Source organism: Toxorhynchites rutilus, chromosome 2 (genome assembly GCF_029784135.1).
Source record: "Toxorhynchites rutilus septentrionalis strain SRP chromosome 2, ASM2978413v1, whole genome shotgun sequence".
In the NCBI taxonomy this organism is placed as follows: domain Eukaryota; kingdom Metazoa; phylum Arthropoda; class Insecta; order Diptera; family Culicidae; genus Toxorhynchites; species Toxorhynchites rutilus.
In genome coordinates, this window is record NC_073745.1 from 285840465 (window position 1) to 285859533 (window position 19069).

At 38.1% G+C, this 19069-nt stretch overlaps 2 protein-coding genes across 3 annotated transcripts in view; one reads left to right on the forward strand and one right to left on the reverse strand.

The window, feature by feature from the left end:
• LOC129766498 (acetyl-coenzyme A synthetase) overlaps positions 1-14518 on the reverse strand; it is a 38490-nt gene extending 23972 nt beyond the window's left edge. The window contains exons 1-2 of one of the 2 annotated variants that reach the window (XM_055767066.1): positions 14361-14517; positions 13784-14304 (exon numbers count right to left, since the gene is read on the reverse strand). In XM_055767066.1, the coding sequence (XP_055623041.1) occupies positions 13784-14094 (311 nt within the window). In that variant the 5' untranslated portion in view covers positions 14095-14304; positions 14361-14517. Of the gene's footprint in view, positions 1-13783 lie in introns of both variants that reach the window. The other variant, XM_055767065.1, reaches the window with a different exon arrangement.
• A 161-nt stretch (positions 14519-14679) lies between these two features.
• LOC129766499 (uncharacterized) lies at positions 14680-17299 on the forward strand. Its single transcript, XM_055767067.1, has 3 exons — positions 14680-14892; positions 15026-15574; positions 15642-17299. The coding sequence occupies exons 2-3, from the start codon at positions 15026-15028 to the stop codon at positions 16743-16745; spliced, it is 1653 nt and encodes a 550-aa protein (XP_055623042.1). The 5' UTR covers positions 14680-14892; the 3' UTR covers positions 16746-17299.
• Positions 17300-19069: the final 1770 nt, after the last annotated feature.

Here is a 19069-nt window from a genome sequence, read left to right on the forward strand (position 1 = left end):
ATCTTCGAGTGTGATTGTTTATACATCCTTTTCCCCTCCTTTTCGTCCTTCGCGAGCTATCGGTTCCCTTCCTACTAACATTAGAATAAGTTAAATTGTAAATACATATTAGATGTAAGGATAGTTTTAAGAATTGAGTGTGAAGTGTCAGTGTGAATGAGAATGTGAATGTGAATGTGAGTGCGAGTGTAAACACACATCTCCTTACATCCCATCCTTTTCCTAATGAAAATGTGTCACCCTTCTAAACTCGAGTCGACCGCGAGTAATCGGTTTCCTATTTCATTAACCATAGAATTAAGGAAACAACATGTTGATATATGCTAGTTGAAATATAGTTAAGAGTTTGGCTCCATTAAACTTATGTAACTGAGCCTGTAAAAATAAACGGATTAATAAAAAAAATAAAAAAATAAAAATCCTACATACAATGTGTTGTAATTTGAAGCCACTTTTAATTCGGAAACCATGCATGGGTTTGTGAAAACAGAATGATCAATTTAAAAGACCGCAACCACCAATAAATCCAAGAATAAGCATAAACAAAATAAATCAGTTTATATTATATGTTATATTATGTCACTTTAGAATGCATTGGTATTGTGAAAAACTTTTAATAACTCTATTTGAAAGGTTTAATGGCCCTGAAAAGCGCCGTGTTTTACGGTGGCTGGTTTTGCCACCAAAGCAGTCTGTATAAACAAACCTTTTCCTTCTTCCACCTGCTGCCGTTTTGCGATTGCGTTTGCCACTCGCTGAAACTAGTTGTTGCCACCGAACCGAATGTGCTCTATTCTTTAGGCGAGTTTTCTTATTGTCGTGAGCATCTTTGCAAGCCAACTCGATCACTTCGGCGGCCGAAACTATATAACGCCGGCTAGGTGGACTGGTGCACTGGTACTAACGCGCTTGGCCTAGCGGGATTTTGCCTTTCCCTTAACTTTTCCTCCTTTGCCATGTCCAGACATGGCTGCTTGGTTGGTTTGTTGATCTGATGTGATGCGAAACGATGTGGTGTACGGTTTGGATGAGAATGATCGTTACGGCAGCGGAGCGGGGATTTTTAAGATGACTGGCTGGCTCGAGAATTACGCATGTGTGAGACTGCGACCAATGTTTTGTTAATTTTTTTTTCTTTTTCCTTTCCAATCGTGCTTCATTGTATTTTGCTGCTGCTCTGGTTGTCCGTTTTGGTCGGTACGATTTGAGGAGCACAAAATGGACCAATCAAAAATGGGCACATAGTGCATTTGGACAATGCTTGATATTTCACAATTGTTCAATTATTTATCTCAAGAAAAATGAAATGTTATTCATTATGATAGATGCGTAGATATATTTCCTACCAATTGATGCAAAAACCTTTGCGATCTATTGAGAAATGCTCGAGTTATAAGCGTTCCAAATCTTGCGTTTTTTCCTACTTGTTCAGTGCCTAGATTTTCATTTCACCCCCTATATCTTCCGGTTAGACGTAGTCCTACGTCAAAAAAAATGATCGCTTCGGGACGAAGCAGTGAGATTTATTGCTGTAATGACAGGCTGAAGAATCACACAGCGGTGGGGCTCGCGACCTAATGTTTCACTTTTCTTCAGGCTTCCATTGTATCGAGCTGAACCGTTGTATGTGCCTGCAGCATTAGGAAAGAAAAGGAAAGTATACAACAGCTTGCTAGCCTGTGCGTGTATTAGCTTCGTTGTCTTATTTTTCATATTCCCCATGGATAGAATTTTTTTTTTGTACTATATTGATTTTCAACACTTTTGGCTGGTTCGTCACTTTTGTTTCCATTTTTGGAAGAATATCGGGAGTGAGAATTGAACTCGTGATCTTGAGCGTGAGAGGTATGGATGTTACCACTACGCCAGATCGCCTCTACCCATGGATAGAATGATACGCACAGCGGAAAGCTACGCTTGTTTTCGCAGTTTTCGCTTGATGTATTTAAATTTTATTCCACTGTTACTCTACTTGCCCTTCTTGGTCGGTACAATTCCAAGAGCACAAATTGGACCAATCAAAAGCGCGTTTCGATATTGCTTGGCAGTACTGTAATTCAATTGTTCATCTCAAGAAAAATTATTTGTTGTGATAGACGCGTAGAAAGAATTCTTATCAATTGATGCAACACCTTTGCGATCTATTAAGAAATGATGGTTGAGTTTTGAGCGATCTTTTTCACAATACAATTCACCAATAAATTCGATTCATTGCTACGGTTCTCCAATTTCGTACTAAAGGGTGTGTCACATCAAATTGCATCACGGAAAAAACGCTGTAGAAATTTAATTTTTAGGAATTATATCTTCAGCTTTGGTTTTATAATCAGATAAGAGTGTATAGATCACGTTGGCCATGCTTCACTGTCAATTTTTCTTAAATTTGGAAAAATGTCGTCGAACGAAAAAGAGCGTCGTGAATTAATCTTGTACACTCATTTCGAGAATCCGGAGTTGTAACATCGGGACATCGGTAAGATGCTGGGAATCGTCCAATCCACGGTCAGCAGAGTACTAAAACGATACTTCGAGAACCTAACCATCGACCGGAAGGTGAAGAACGGCAAAAATGGATGCTCCGTCAGTGAAAAAGATCACAAGCGCGTAGTTAAGCAGTTTAGACGTGATCCGAGAAGTTCGGTCCGGGATGTCGCCAATAAGCTGAATTTGTCAAGTTCATTCATCCAGCGGACCAAGCAGCGGGAGGGCCTGCGTACATACAAGGTTCAGAAGGCTCCTAACCGCGACGAAAGGCAAAACATTGTGGGGAAGACGCGAGCCCGGAAGCTGTCCACCGAAATGCTGACGAAGCCGCATTGCCTGGTAATGGACGACGAAACCTACGTCAAAGTGGACTTTCGTCAGCTGCCGGGCCTGTTGTTCTTCTCCGCAGAGGACAAATTCAGCGTTCCGGAGGAGATTCGCAAGCAGAAACTATCCAAGTTTGCCAAAAAGTACATGGTGTGGCAAGCGATCTGCTCTTGCGGAAAGCGGAGCGCCCCCTTCGTGATGACCGGCACGGTAAACGGGCAGGTTTACCTTAAGGAGTGCCTACAGAAGCGCTTACTACCACTATTGAAGCAGCACGAGGGCCCGACCATTTTCTAGCCGGATCTCGCTTCGTGCCACTATTCAAAGGACGTGTTGGAGTGGTACGAAGCCAACGGGGTCACCTTCGTGCCAAAGGAAATGAACCCGCCTAACGCGCCGGAGCTTCGCCCAATAGAGAAATATTGGGCTATTATGAAGCAGGCCCTCCGGAAGAACCCAAAAGTTGTCAAATCGGAGGCGGACTTCAAGAGAAAATGGATTTCTGTTCAAAAAAACGACAACCTGACGTTGTACAGAACCTTATGGACGGGGTAAAGAGGAAGGTGCGAGCATACGGGCTTGGGCTCGAAGTATGAATAAAAAGAAAATGCCAAAAGTTGTTTAATAGTTTTTATTTTACTGTCTAAAATTTTCAAAAGGATCGGTCTACTGGGCGAATTTCTACAGCGTTTTTTCCGTGATGCAATTTGATGTGACACACCCTTTAATCCTGCTCCACCTGATTCAACCACCTCGCTTGTTGGATTCCTCTTCTTATTTTCCCCACCGTATTTGATGTGAACTGATGACTGATGTCCGGCATTCTAGCAACGAGTTCGGCACGTTGCATTCTTCCGGGTTTGACAAATTTATAGATGACTGCTCGGCCCAGTCATTGGATTGAAACTCACGAGCTTGTAAAGCTATATACAGTAAACATTCACTAACTGGACGAAAAGATAAGACCAGTTATCGACATTCGCGTTTTAACTGGTCCGGCATGTTAAACGTCAAATAAAATTGAGGGGAACTTCAATGAATTGTTTGATTCGCGTTGATCATGAAATTGGACAAACAAAATGATTCCAATGGAAGTTTGCCATTGAGTGCGACAACAGGTTGTAATATAATTTGAGGATATTATTTTTCTGTAATTTAATGAATGTTTTTGTAATGCGAAATAATGTCAATTTTCATAATATTTCAAATTACATTCGAATGCCCCTCACAGCAAATCTTTCATTTGAATACGGCGTCGATTGTTTAAGAAATTCTGCTTTTTAACTGGTCCAAGGACCAGTTAACGTTCGCCCAGTTAAAAAGCAGACCAGTTAAATCAGGATCAGTTAGCGAACGATTACTGTACCATTGACTGTGTGTCTCCAAATGACATACACTAATAAACAAACTAGACTTGTAACAAATGCCCCGCATTTCGAAATCTGCTCTCTTCTTAACACGTTTCAGTGCCAACGAATAGCGAAAAAAATCGCCGAGTAGCGAACAAATATCGCCTTGTCAACGTCCCCTAAGGGTCTCAAACCAGTCCGACATGTCGGCTGGGATCGTGACCTGAACATATCTGCACTGCTTTCCAGGAAAACCGTGCTCGTCTATGATTCTCCATTACTGTCATCGCTTGATAGCTCAGAAGTCGTTGAAGATGTGGTGCATTGGAACTCGATACTCGCGGCACTGCTGGAGGAACTGCCACAGATTAAAAATATGTTCCGTTGCTACACCCAAAATTGATTTTTAGCTCATGTTCTGTCATCCTAATTTATGAGACATAACATAACAGAAAATGTCATGACTCACAAATACTGGTAAGGATTTGTATAATATACATGGTACAGCAATATAAAATTAATACGAGCGAGCGGACAAAAGACAAATAAGCTTTCCGCATGCTTTGCCACATACACGGCCCAGACCGAGATAGAGATCCTTCATGCGCTCCTTTTTACTCTTAGAAAAACCTCCCAACTTCATTTTAAAATCAGGTGCAATATTATCACGTATTTGCTGAACAACTTCTTAAGCACCATTAGCCATGTGGATAGTGTGGTCGTGTAAATTAGCTTTGCATTCCAGCCGGCCTAGGTTCGATCCCCATTGACGTCGTATGAACTTTTTTTTGGCACAATCCCAAATGAAATGAGAAAAGAAAACAGAAAGAGATGTCTGCACGCATACATACAAACCATTTTTAAGCTTTCAAAATAGCTCATTATTTGCGCATTTGACTCTCATGCACAGGAAATGGCATCTTTTCTGCCAAAGATGAAATGTTTTCAGCCAACGCTAGTTTGGGTGTCTGATAACTGCCTCTTATAAGCAATAAAAGTGGAAGATGATCTGATATGAAATGATGTGGGTGTGTACGTTATTTCTCATAGTCATGCTGGTGGGAACGATAAACTTCATATCTAATGCAGAACTGCAAGTCTATTTTGAGGAATTTAACATCAAGGGGTTATCATAATGTAGAGCCGCGAGTTTCGGACGTTTTTCCGAGCTCCTAAAAAAACAAAGACTATTTTTTCTTTCCATTATAACATTATTTGTTTATCTATCTTTTAACAATAGAACGAAAAATGAACGGGAAAAAATATTCATAATCAGAACAGTTACAAGCTGATGAAGTTAGGGGGTTAAAAAGAATTGTGCCACGCCGTGCACGATTCCAGCCCTTTTGGTTATCTGAAACAAAAAAATCGCACAGATTTCTGAACCAGTAAAGATGATGCTATCGTATGGATATATATATATATATATATATATATATATATATATATATATATAAATGGATTTCTGTCTGTCTGTCTGTCTGTCTGATTCTTATGGGCTCGGAAACTACTGAACCGATCAACATGAAATACCATACGAATGAAACACAAATTTGTGCATTACTCGGAAATTAGTCAAGCAAACGAAACCAAAGTTAGCATGTGAAGGTTTCAGGGTGCACGAAATGTTTCTATGGTGAATAGACACTCCTCCCCTCATACAAATAAAACACAAACTTCTGCATTACTCGTGAAATAATCAAGCAAGTTGAGCCAAATTTGGGACGTGAGGGTTTTTTGGTACGAGAAATGTTTCTATGATGGTATGACACCCCTCCTTCCTCTGGAATGTAGAGGAGGTCCCATAAAAATAATACACATATTTCAACCGAACATATTCGAACCAAATATGACAATTGAAAATTTTCGGAAAACTCTGAAAAAAATGGAAAAGGTCGAGAAATTCAATTCGCATATGTTCTACAATTACATATTGACAAGCGCTATTAGTCTATTTGATGTTTGCGCTAACGAAATTTATCTTCTTTCGAAAGTGGAAAACGAATTTTTAAACATGTGATAAAACACACTCCTATATATAAATTAAAATGGATCGCCGAATGTGTTGATAAGAGCAAAACTCTAGAAAGGAATTGACCGATTTAGGGCTGTCTATCATTCTATCATATTTTCTGTTTCAAACATTTATTCCATGTAACGGAGAAACATGTTATTTGCAAGTGGTTGAAAAATCTTGAACGAGAATTGTGTCTGATATTATAATGACGAGTTTTGGTAGAAGTACTAGGAATTTTATAGTAAAATGTAATTTTAAAGGGTAGATTGAACCCATTAACGTGCGCTTAATAAGAAAACGTGGATGTGACAGCGAAAAATAAATTTTGGGCGAGGCGAAGTTTGCCGGGTCAGCTAGTGTAATAAAAATCTGCATAACAGTAAATACAAAAGACTGTGCTTCACAGGATCATTTCTGTAGGCATGTTTTCTCCACAACAGTAAATACAGGTGGACAATCTTGCCTTCTAAAGTGAATTCGTCGTCATCGATTGATGCGCTTGACCTTGAATTATAAAATATCCATTTTGGAATATGCATCCGCTACCGTCTCAATTATTCTAATGAACAGCATCCACATCATATGCAAAACAGATCAAATATCCGCTTTCCTCATAGCACTGGCACAACGATAGACTATAGACAGTTTAGTATTACGTCTTGTGAAAGTTTTCTTTGTTTCATTCCATCAATATTGCCCATTATTTACACTACACCCATACCTCGCTATACGGCCGCTCTTTGTACGGCATTTCGCTCTTCAATTCAGGCACGTTTTCGATTTACGGCCTAAAATTTTTCGTTATAACGGCAAAAAAATTAGAGGATTGATTCAAAATCACTTTTGTACAGAAGTGAAATAATATTTGCGAGACAATAATTCAAGTAACAAAAAAATTAGGTATGTATACATACATGTATTCCATGTAACAAGGAATCGTTTTATTTTTGTTTATAGATTATTGTAGGTATGTTGTATGTATTGTATGTATTTTTGATTCAAATAAAATAAATTTTAATCAATTTAATTTTTGATTCAAATGAAATAAAAATAAAAATATAAAATGCATTTTGAATGATAAATCATTTTTTTTTTTTTTTTTTTTTATCTTCGCTTATTTTTCGTCGGCCTATTTCCGCCACTTTAGTGCCAATCACCGACATCAGGGAGGCGACTCCACCTGTTCCTACCTATCAGACTCAACAACTCATGAGCCGGGCCAACTTCTTTTACTTCCCCTCCGAAGGAAGACGTAACCAGAGATTTTTCGCCTCAGAAAATCCCAACGACGCCAGCTGGGATTGAACCCGGGCCGATCGGATTGTGAGGCTGTTACGCTAACCACACAACCACTGGCGCCGTCTGATAAATCATGTTACATATTAAAAAGTTTGGAACCGATCTGATTGAATTTGTATTAGAATAATTGATTCCTTATACGGCTTTTCGCTTTGCGGCCAAATTTCTTGGAACGTATCTAGGCCGTAAAGCGAGGTAAGGGTGTATATATCTGGGAAAGCTGTTTGAATGTATCAATGTACCAAACAGTACTACATCTTAAACACCACTAATTAATCACTGCATGCAAATCTCCCAATTATCCGGTTTGTCACTCAAGAAGTGCAGAACAGCGATCATATCCGCGCATTTATCCAGAAAGATGATAATACTCATTCAGGTGGAAATTATGTTCAAAATTCATGGAATGGGAAACAAGAGACTTTTACAAGACGAAAAACTTGCCAACGATCCAGTTTAAACTGGATTCTTCCAGGTTATCCAGTTCAATCGTAGGAACTTCCAGTTTTTTCGAATATTATCCACTTCTTGCCAGTTTTTCATATGTGTGCTTCAGTTTTACCTATTTTATGATTTTTTTTCAAGTTTCACCTATTTGGGTGACACAGGTTCTAGAAGAAAAGATCTTCAAATATTGTGTCACAGGGTGATTCGGGTGGTGGTAAACGTCATTTTGATGTACTCGAATGATAAGATTGATTAAAGGTTTATTTTTACTTTTATAGTTCAATTTTATAAACTACATATACAGCCATTCCATGCCAAACCGATACAGGGGTTCTCAGATTTTGTCAAGAGTGGTCATTTTATTCTTTATCGTAAAACATTAGACTCGTATTTTTCATATTTTCGTTAGGGTTCCCATTTCCATTTTAGGGTGGTCCAAAAAATAAACTTATTTCAAAAATTCATAATTCATAAAATTCATTCTTTTGGACCACTGAACCGATTTAGATGATCGATATATCAAATCGAAGGCAATGAGCTAGCCTTTTATTAAAAAGTAGTAAACATGCAAAAAAATGAATTTCATTTTCGTAATTATTGATTGTAGTCGTTTATTATTATTTTCTTGACTTTGGACTAGAGGGCTTTATATTTTTTCTGGAAAGCTGAGGATTTTTCACATAACATATCTCGATATCAAAGATGCTATTTTTTCGTTTTTGAGATATGATTTTTCAAATTTTCGAAAAATCGTGTTTGCCCTTTTATCCAAAAAAAGACTTTTTGCAAAAAATCATAACATTTGAACTACTGAATCAATTTGATGATCGACATATTAAGTTGAAGCCAATAAGCTAACCTTCTTTAAAAAAATATCACACTTGCGGGAAAATTGGAATCTAGTCGCATAGGTCTAGTCTATTCACACATTTGACCTGCTTTGTATATGACCCATTCCAGCGTGACGTGACAACGTTTTGACTCACTAAAACAGTTTTTTTTTCTCGTTTTCATGTATAAATCACACGATTTCCAAATAGTAAACGATTTTAAAGTAAAATAGAGAACATTTTCTATAAGAATCTTCAATTGGAGAATATTTTACAGATGAATTCGCTTGTTTCCAGCCCAATACTTTTGTGACGAGACAAAACCTGTGTTTTCGCGGTTTCCGACTTTTGAACATTAATATTGTATTTTCAGTTCCGTTTCAAAACATACAAATAAATTTTGTTCTATGAGTTGTCAACAAAATATGAACGTGGATTCCTGTATATTCAGTTTTTCAAAAGCTCGCAAGAACGTCGAAAAAATCGGCATGCATTATGTGAAGTGACAACGCGCTCTATGTGAAGAAAGAGTCTTCACGAGGCGTTGTCACGTCACACAATCAATAAGTTGTAATAAATAAGAATTTCGTCGTGTTGTGACAAGCTATATACTATTTTTTGTGTTTTCTATTACTCTGAATACTTCTCACTTTCCTCTGAAATTTCCCATTCCCCTTCCAAAAGTTGATCCTATAAAGGAAGGTGGTCCTAACGCGACCGGTGGTCCTGTACCTACCCCACTTTGTATCTTAGGAACGGTGCTTCATACCGTATTTTTAGTGGTGTCAAATGAAAGATTCCACAATGCTGACAATTTAATAATATGAGGAATTTTTTCTGGCTCTCTTCATTCTAGCGTTTTAGCGCCATTTTACGTTTTCATTGCTTCAAAAACAGAGAAGCACAGGGTGGGCCATTTAAAGTGGAAGGATTTCTTTTTGCAATAGCAAAGTAAAGAAGTGGAATTTTGAAAATTTTTGTTTGAAATTCATTTATTTTGGTCCAAGGAGATTTGTTCTAACTACTTTTTGATTATGATATCTCGTAAATGACCGCCTCTGGTCTTGACCGCAAAATGTGCCCTTTTTTCGGCATTTTCCATCACTTTGCCCAATGTTTCGGCCGATATGGCAGCAATTTCTTGTCGGATATTGTCTTTCAGCGCAGCCAGGGTCCTTGGTTTACCAGTGTATACCTTGGATTTTAAATATCCCCATAAAAAAAAGTCAAGAGGCGTCAAATCAGGTGATCTCGGTGGCCAGTCATAATCGCCGTTTTTCGATATTAATCTTCCGGGGAACATTTCGCGCAATAATTTGGTCGTGGCAGCCGCTGTATGGCATGTAGCGCCGTCCTGTTGGAAACATTTTCAAACCAACACGAATTATGCGTCGGAGAGTGGTTCGAGCGATGCCTAACTCTTGCGAACGATGGCGACCTGATGTCGATGGAGTCTCTGCAACACTGGCTCGAACGGCATCAATATTCTCGTCGAAACGTCTTGGTCGTTGTCTGGACAGATGACTGGCATTACCAACACTACCAGACGATATAAATTTGGCATATAATCGACGTATAGTGTTGTCTCCAGGCGATGTTTTAACTTTATTTTTATTTTTCCACGCACGTTTAGTTAACACAATTGAGAAGTTATTTTGAATGTACAGCTGAACAATTTCAGCGCGTTGTTTAGGTGTGTATTGTTCCATGGTTAAAATTGTACTGAAATGACGCTTCCAACGCGGTATGACATTTGTTAATCTGACATCTCTGTCAAAAGTTATGGGGTTGCCAGATGCTTCCACTTTAAATGGCCCACCCTGTAATATTTTTGACCTGTATAGAAAATGAGCTCAATGTTCTTTTAAATTGCGAAACATTGCAAAATAAGGCAATTTTAATCGCTCATAGTATGTCCATCAAAAAAAAGCTATATAAAGTGAATCTACCTGTTACTTGTAGTACACGGCATGCCGTTATTTAGGAAAAGTTGGGGTGGTCCTAAATCGACCTCAGTTTTTACATCGTGATTTTTACACGTTCTCTCTGGCGCTTGCCATCAATGGCTTGCACACGCCTGGTTCATCGAGTGACGCTCACCATCCGGGGGAACACATCTGATTTTGCTAGCAGATACCTCTGATAAACTATTCGTATGCATCCGTGCGCATGTGCGCAAGGGCGTTTATGTTTGCGTGTGGAAGATGTCTTTGACTTTGACATTGAATTTGATCGTTAACCTTTGACGTTTGTGTGCACATTTGTATGTGCACTTTCTTTGTCTAACTCCACACGCTTCTTTCTAGAGCTAAGTTCTTATCATTAAGTATTATCTCCCTCTCGTCTAAATCCTATCTGGTCACTATCAAACGTTATTTGCCTTTTTCGTTCTTCTTCGCGTACCCACGGTAATGTGCCAACATTACCATTTACAATTCGTATTGTGGGATTTCATATCATTTCCGGTCTCTTAGATCCGCTTTGAATGAACCGGAAGTCACCGTCCTCAATTTCAAAATGACACCGGAATACGATAAAAGTCGGAAACAGCAAAAAGCCGGGTGTTGCGACATCATAAAAGTATTTGACTAACAACAAACCAATCTAACTATAAAATATTCTCCAATTGATGATTCTTGTAGGAAAGTTCATCAATTTTACTATAACATGGCTTAATTTTATATAATTTATACATGAAAACGTAAAAACAGTGTTTGTAGTGAGTCAAAATGTTATAACGTCACGTTGGAAGGGATCATATACTTCTGGAGACAGTCGTTTCTCCTCTACTTGTGGACCGATTTTAACCAAATTTTGTGGGTTGTTGACCATCATTGTTTGCTCAGAGAATCCCAAGTATAAAAATGTTTGAACTTAGGTTCATCTGATAAACTAAAAAAAAGCTCTATTTTTGTGACGTGACAACGCTTTAAACGACCTGTTTTTCAAATTCTTGTTTCTCACAAATTACAAAATGAAACCTAGGTCTACCAACGACTCTTTAAACAAGTATTTAATTATCCATCCAATGATGTATAGACATTGAAGTTTGGTTAAGCAAGTGCAGAGATATCTCAAGAAACATAGAAATAGTGAAAATCTAAAATATTTCAAATATAATTATGTAGTTTTTTAAACTCGCCTCTCTGGAAGGTTGGTGCATAAAAATCGAACTCGTTTCAAAGAATTTATGATATAACAAGTGCTTATTCAGAAAAAGCTTTCAATTTCCTTCTAAAACTAGATTTCAAATTTAGTTCTCTGGTGCATAACCTCATGGAATGGGTCATATGATTTAAATGCTGTCCGTTAGAATAACTACTAACATTTAATCTTTAAAAAAAACATTTCACCTAATCGGAATGATCGACCCCGTCGGAATAGGAGCTAGCGGTGGGTATTTTTTTATATTCGAGATCATTCTGTAAGCTTTTTTATCAACTACGCTCAATGTAAAATGTCAGAGTAAATTGAGCCCTTAGCGAGAGAAGAAAAAAATATTTTCTTTTAGACTGGCAAAACGGCAAACCAGACAGTATTTCCATCTAGACTGACAGAACGGATATAGAATTATCTGCTGAGCAAACCGAGATTGTCGTAGGTCAACAATTTCAGCCCCGACTATTCGACGAAATAGGTACATCAATGGATGTGAAGTTTTTCGAAGTTCATTTCGATTGTAAATGCATTTGATGATAAAGCACATATGCATGTAGCATGCTCTATACACGTATCCACATGTTTCGTTGAGTCCACTTGTAGTGATATTTTCGTTCAACGTCTAACCGCTTCACATAAGCTGCAAGAAACCTTTTCCCTTGTAACACAGACCTAACCGTGGTACCTCGACCTTGCTCATTGATTAATAATTCATCTTCTCGAATGTTTTCAACGCAATTGATGTTTCATGTTCGATTAGATTTGAATCAGACAGATAACTGCTACGTTATTGAAGATGAACAAACATAACGTCGATTCCTGAAGATAAGCATCTTGTTATAATGCGAAAATTGATTGCACTCATTTCACTGTGAGCGAAAATAATTAGCAGCTGCCGAAAATGCAAGATGCATTAGTGGTGAAAAAAATTGCAATGAGAGTAATAAGAGCAACAATCAGATTAGAAACCATTATTTCGGAAAGGTTGAATTCAACACATAATTCAAAATAGTGATACGTGACCCAGATGAATGTGCGATGTATTTGGGTTTCAATCTGCTTAATGCCGAAGTTGCATCGATTTTTCGGAGGCTGATCCTTCAAGGTCAATTTTACCCGTATATTCCATTTTCTTGCGCATCTCACAATATCTCGAATCCGAAAATGGATAATTGTGTATGTGGTGTACAAACTTACATTCAGTATAACGGAATACTTTTATTGTAAATCCTAAACGGCAACTTGCGACGTGTATTTTACTAATGAGACCTACATTTGTCTAATTCATTCATATCATTTGACCAGGGCGATTGCGTGGATTCCGAATTTATTCCTTTTCTTACAACTAACAATGTTGCGACTGTTTGTCGCTGTAATGGTTGGTATCGTTCAATAACCGCAGCAACGAGAGCTTGTGTGGAATAGTTTCGTGGTTATCACTACAAAAGCGTGGAATTTGCGACACAGGTCGTTCAATCGGCCAGTAGCAGTTTAGTAATCGACCTGAATAAAGAATATCTTTCGCTCGCTTGAGCCACAGTTCAATTATTCATTATTTGAACCTGGAGCTACCAGTTTGAAATGTTCCAACTGTTGGCAAACGCGTTTGAAGTGGTACTTATTTTATTCAATGTTTTGTCTATGCTTGTCGTTGCGTACGTTGCGTATGAAGAAGTAACATGAAAATCGAATACTTTTTCACGAAAACAAGAAAAATCAATGACTGACGTAAGCGACAGAGCAACACAGAATATCTAAGCAATGCTGATTGAAGAATTCTCTCCCATTGTTCATTATTTCCTCAGGATAACAGTGCAAGGACATTCCCATCCCTGGCCCAATTTTCTCCAGCTTATATAATTCACACTCACCAGTAATACGCCACCGTATCGCCAAGACCATTTCTGACATTTCGATCCAGTAAATTGTAGCAAATGTTGGTCGAAGCCCCTTCCATCCATTTCACTTGAATAGGTCCCTTCGATATGTCAAAGTTGTACGAAAAGAAATTCTTTGGGTCATAGGGAGTTTCCCAATGGAACTGTTTCGCTACATTGCTCCAAAACTGTCCTGGATTTTCGATGGACTGACGGTAAAATTCCTGATACTGTTCCATACTATTGATGTATGCTTTGGAGGCCACATCCGGATGTGGATTGAATACCTTCGGTTCCGAGGGCATTTTGCTGTTCAGCACGTTGTACTTGTGTTTATCGAAAATATATCACTTATAACTTCACGCTCTCACTTTTCCAGAATGTCCGGTGTAACTTCATCAAACAGTTTTCTACCCTAATCGATTCACTGTCGTTTGGAGAATGTTTCCTCCGTGTTTTCTGAATCACTCTCAGCTTGCATCAGACCCGAACAAAACTGTTTTGGCGCATGCCAACTGAAAACAGAGAGTATTATTTGGCGCAATTCTCTCGCTATAAACTTCCGCCTCACCGTCTTTGTCGGACGATGTGAATCCAAACAATTTACTCTCGCGAGGAATCTGCTCTCCACAACTGCTTACGGCAAGAGGCGCCGACGGAGTGTTTGGCACATCGAACGAGCAAAAACAATCACAACCAATCACGGAGGAATATTCTTAAAGACTGGGTAAAACATGCAGTTGGTGCTTTAGTTTTCACTCACTGGCGGATTTACGATATAGGGTAACATGGGGTGATTTGGACATATGGGGTGATTTGGACCACCCCTTTATCTCAAAAAATACGGCTCAATTTGGATTTTTTATAACGGTATTTCCTTTTATTGTTGAACCGTACGTACCTAACGCAAAAAAACCTTGGTAAAATTTGACAGGTGGAGAGAAACGGGAAATAAACAAAACAAGCACTTTGATTGAATGAAATTAGAAGTTTTTCAATCGTGGTTTTAAGGTTTTTTCCCACTGATTATACAAACTTTTCGCGTATTGTGCAGTACATTTCGGTTCGTCTACAGAAGAGGAATTATTTGATGCAGAAAAACTGTAAGTTTGATAACAACAAATGAAATAATTTGCATTTAAATTTTCGCATGATGTGTGGGGTGACATGGTCACGTTTATGTGGGGTGAATTGGTCCTACAAGTTTAAAGCTTTTTTTGGTCTAATTGATTCCAGATGCCGCGGAAATACAAAAAAAAGATGGACAGACAACGTTGGAAGGAGGGGGAACTTGAAAAGGCAACGCAGGCCATCAAGGACGGATTTTCTCTGCGCAAAGCATCGAGAGTGTTTGCAATTCCTCGAACAACATTGATGAGAATTGTGCAAAATTCGTCGGCCGCATCCGAAGAAACACACAGAACCGTTTTCTCTTCCCAGCAGGAACAGGAGATGCTCAACCATGTTCTCAACCTGCAAAGTCGGCTATATGGTTTGACGGCACGTGATATCCGGAAAATGGCATTTGAATTAGCCGAAAAAAATAGACTTCCTCATCCGTTCAATCCAAAAACTCGCTTAGCCGGAAGAGATTGGTTCATCGGATTCATGAAGCGCCATCCAACAATTTCAATGCGAACGCCAGAAGGAACATCAGTAGCAAGAGCTAGAGCATTCAATAAACCATCAGTCCAACGGTTTTTCGATGTTCTTGAGAGCAAATTGAATGTAATGCAATACACACCATCACAAATTTATAATGTTGATGAAACGAGTGTTTCCACGGTAGTATAAAACTATTTTATTTTATTTTTCTTAATATGAATTTAATATTCTGTTTTTGGTTCGCAAGGTTCCAAACAGCAGCATAAAAATAGCTGCAAAGAAAGGCCAGAAGCGTGTGGGCATCATAACAAGTGCGGAAAGAGGCGAGTCGACGACAGTGGTAATGTGTATGTCTGCGTCGGGACATTACATACCACCAATGATAATCTTCCCCCGCATGAGAATGAACGATCAATTGAAAACTGGTGCTCCTCACGGTACAACATTTGCTTGTAATCCTTCTGGATACATGACCACAGAATTGTTTTCGGAATGGTTCAAGCATTTTGTGCAACATGCACGACCCACATCGGAACGCCCTCTTCTGTTGATTCTTGACGGTCATTCTTCCCACAGCAAGAATTTCGATTTTTGTGAAACTGCTGCAAAGATGCACGTTGTAGTAATCGTGCTTCCACCTCATTGCAGTCATCGTATGCAGCCGTTGGACGTAAGCTTCATGGGTCCTTTCAAAAAGTTCTACGGAGATGCTACCGGCTTACTTTTGAAGAAAACTCCAGGCAAAGCAGTTACACAATACGACATAGCGGGTTTGGTCGGAATCGCTTTTCCGCGTGCAGCGACACAAATGATAGCTGCGAACGGTTTTTCTGCTACAGGAATCTGTCCATTCAATCGGGAAATATTCGAAGTGGACGATTTTGCACCCGCAGAAGTTACTAATCAACCAGAAACTGAAACGATATCTTCCCACGATCAAACCCAATTCGACGGTGTTGATCAAGCTGTGGATGCTGCGGATGATTCTTTCGAAGTTGGCCCGTCAGACATCATTCCTCTACCGAAAGCAATTGCATCAAATGACAGGAAGCGAATACCTGATAAATCTTGCGAGTTGACAGCAACAAGTCATCGTAAAAGTTTGTTAGAAGCTGAAGTTCAAAAGTCGATCAAAGCTATGCGTAAAGTCCAGAAAAAAGTTGTTCCGAAGAGAAATCGTAAAAGGAAGGGAATGGATTCGGATGTCACAGAGGATGTTTTATGCGAGTATTGCGCAGCATTATTCAGTCAGTCCCAATTAGGGTGGATGCTGTGCATTAGTTGTAAAGTATGGTATCACAATCAATGCACAGAGAATGAAAGCGTAACATGCCCCATATGTATGTTGTAAATCAATGTGAAATGAAATGAAAGAGTGCCAAGTCATGTTAAATAATAATAAAGAACATGGTATTATAAACGGATAACTTCGAAATTATTTTGAAATAAAAAAAATTTGGGTAATGCCATAAAATGTGAAAAAGGAATTGCATGGATTCTATGCAATTTTTCTGGTCTGGCTTCTGACCAAGACACCTGGTATCAATTCCAGAACACTGTTACTCATTGAAATAGAATCCTGAATTACTTGACATAAACATAAGTATGTTTTTTCGATGAAACACACACATTTTTAACATTATTCATATGATCGACAACTATGACCAAATCACCCCACTGATGGACCAAATCACCCCACAGATGGACCAAATCACCCCTCATCAAAATTTAATGTCCAAAAAACATCACTTTTGTTTTACTATATATTTGATAGTTTAAAGCTTAATATGATTATCAAACATTGATGATTGAGAGAAAACAAGTATAGCTCAGTGTACAATGTGACGTTTTTAATTTAGACCGTATTGGTTTGGAGATATTAGGTGATTTGCTTAGGTGGCCCAAATTCCCCCCTTTTCCCCTACTATCAGGAAAAGGATTTTCGCTGCTCATTTCAGCATCCTAGTTTTTATGTGGGTTGCGTTGCGTGGAGAGGGAGAGTTACATCGTATGATTCACACATGATGCTAACATTGGGAAAAGCACTGAAATAGAGCGAAATTCATCACAGATAATTTCACAATTTCGGCGAGATATTTCATTTACCACCCTACGATTCCAGATCGCTTTCATTGTTTTATTTAAATATGTGTGTTACATGGCATTATTATTTATGGGTGCTATATTCAGATATATCTGTATATTTTGTTTTATTACGACTGATTTTTTTACCGTTTGATTATTCAGCGCATTGATAAAAATATGTTGCACGAAAAATTGTATTTCGCTATGTAGCATATTTTTCATTGAACGGATACGTTAATAAGCAAAATTTCCGTATGTTGTCTGATCCACCCGGGTGAACCAGTGAACTAGCCGCCCAGATTGTGTGATTTGATGCCGTTGAACTATTTTTGTGCGGGTTTGTCAAATTTTATGTTTGTTCCGATGAACCAGCAACGATTCATGCATTAGAAGACAACATATTATCGGTGAAATAGCAGTCGATATGCTCGAGAAAGAAAATAAAAATTGGACTTCTCGTATGGATCACCTCAAACCTAGTCGCGGCGACATGGATTAATATTTAAAAATAAATGTCAAGGTTTGATTCATCAACAGAAAAGTGTATGTTTTTTACAATACAGTAACGTCTCGATTATATAACGTTGAAAAAAAATCGCGTGATATAATGGAAACGTGATATATTCGAAACGAGATTTTTTTTTAATTAAAAAAACTTTGTTTTATCTCCAACATGTATAATTGAAACACTTTTTTCCCTTTGCCATGCAAAATATATAGAAAAACATTTATTACATCATTTTAAGCTGTAATACAACATATTATTACACAAAGCAACATAACATATCGAGATTATTGTTGCAAAGCTTTTCTCATAGCAATTTCTCATATATTTCTTAGAAACGTTCGTATAGTATGAAAATGATTTGTTCTGCGCGTTCAATCTTATAACACGGATTATTTACTGTCATCTGTGTGGATAGTCTTCTGCTGATGTTATACGATCACATATTTCAGAGCTGTTACTTCAAGTTGATATCTGGATGCATTCACTTACTTCTTCATCTTCTCCAAAATCAATGTCTTAAACGCTTCTAATCGCTCTTTCTCTATACTGATAACATGTGACAATGTGACACATTCTTTTTTCTTCGAGTTCCGTTACAACTATTCGAGTCTCAGGAACAGGAATCATGAACAAGTTTAACATAGAATCATAAATATGGTGCCAAAACTCGAAAAATATTTTTAAAAAACCAAAATAAGTCATATTTCAACGTTTTTTAGTGCCTTGTTCAGAGTTTCTGAATTTAACAGTATTGGCGATTCGCAGAGCAGTTATCCATCATATTATTAAAACGGTTTTAGGTTGTGTTTTTTTGTTAAAAACTGACAAGCTTCCGAAATAAACTGATTTTGAAACAATTCATAAAATAGACAAACTTCCATTCAACAATTGACGAAATCAAATTCTTTACTACTGATTCTTACACGGATCAAATTTGAGAAACGGCACAGGCCGTACATAGCATTCCAAACAATCAAAGAGAAAGTTGCTCAGTATCCTCTATAGTTGTTGATTCTGAGCTTATGAAAGTAGTACGAGTGGATTTCAAAAGAAATGAGCAATAGTTGATAAAAATCCCAAAT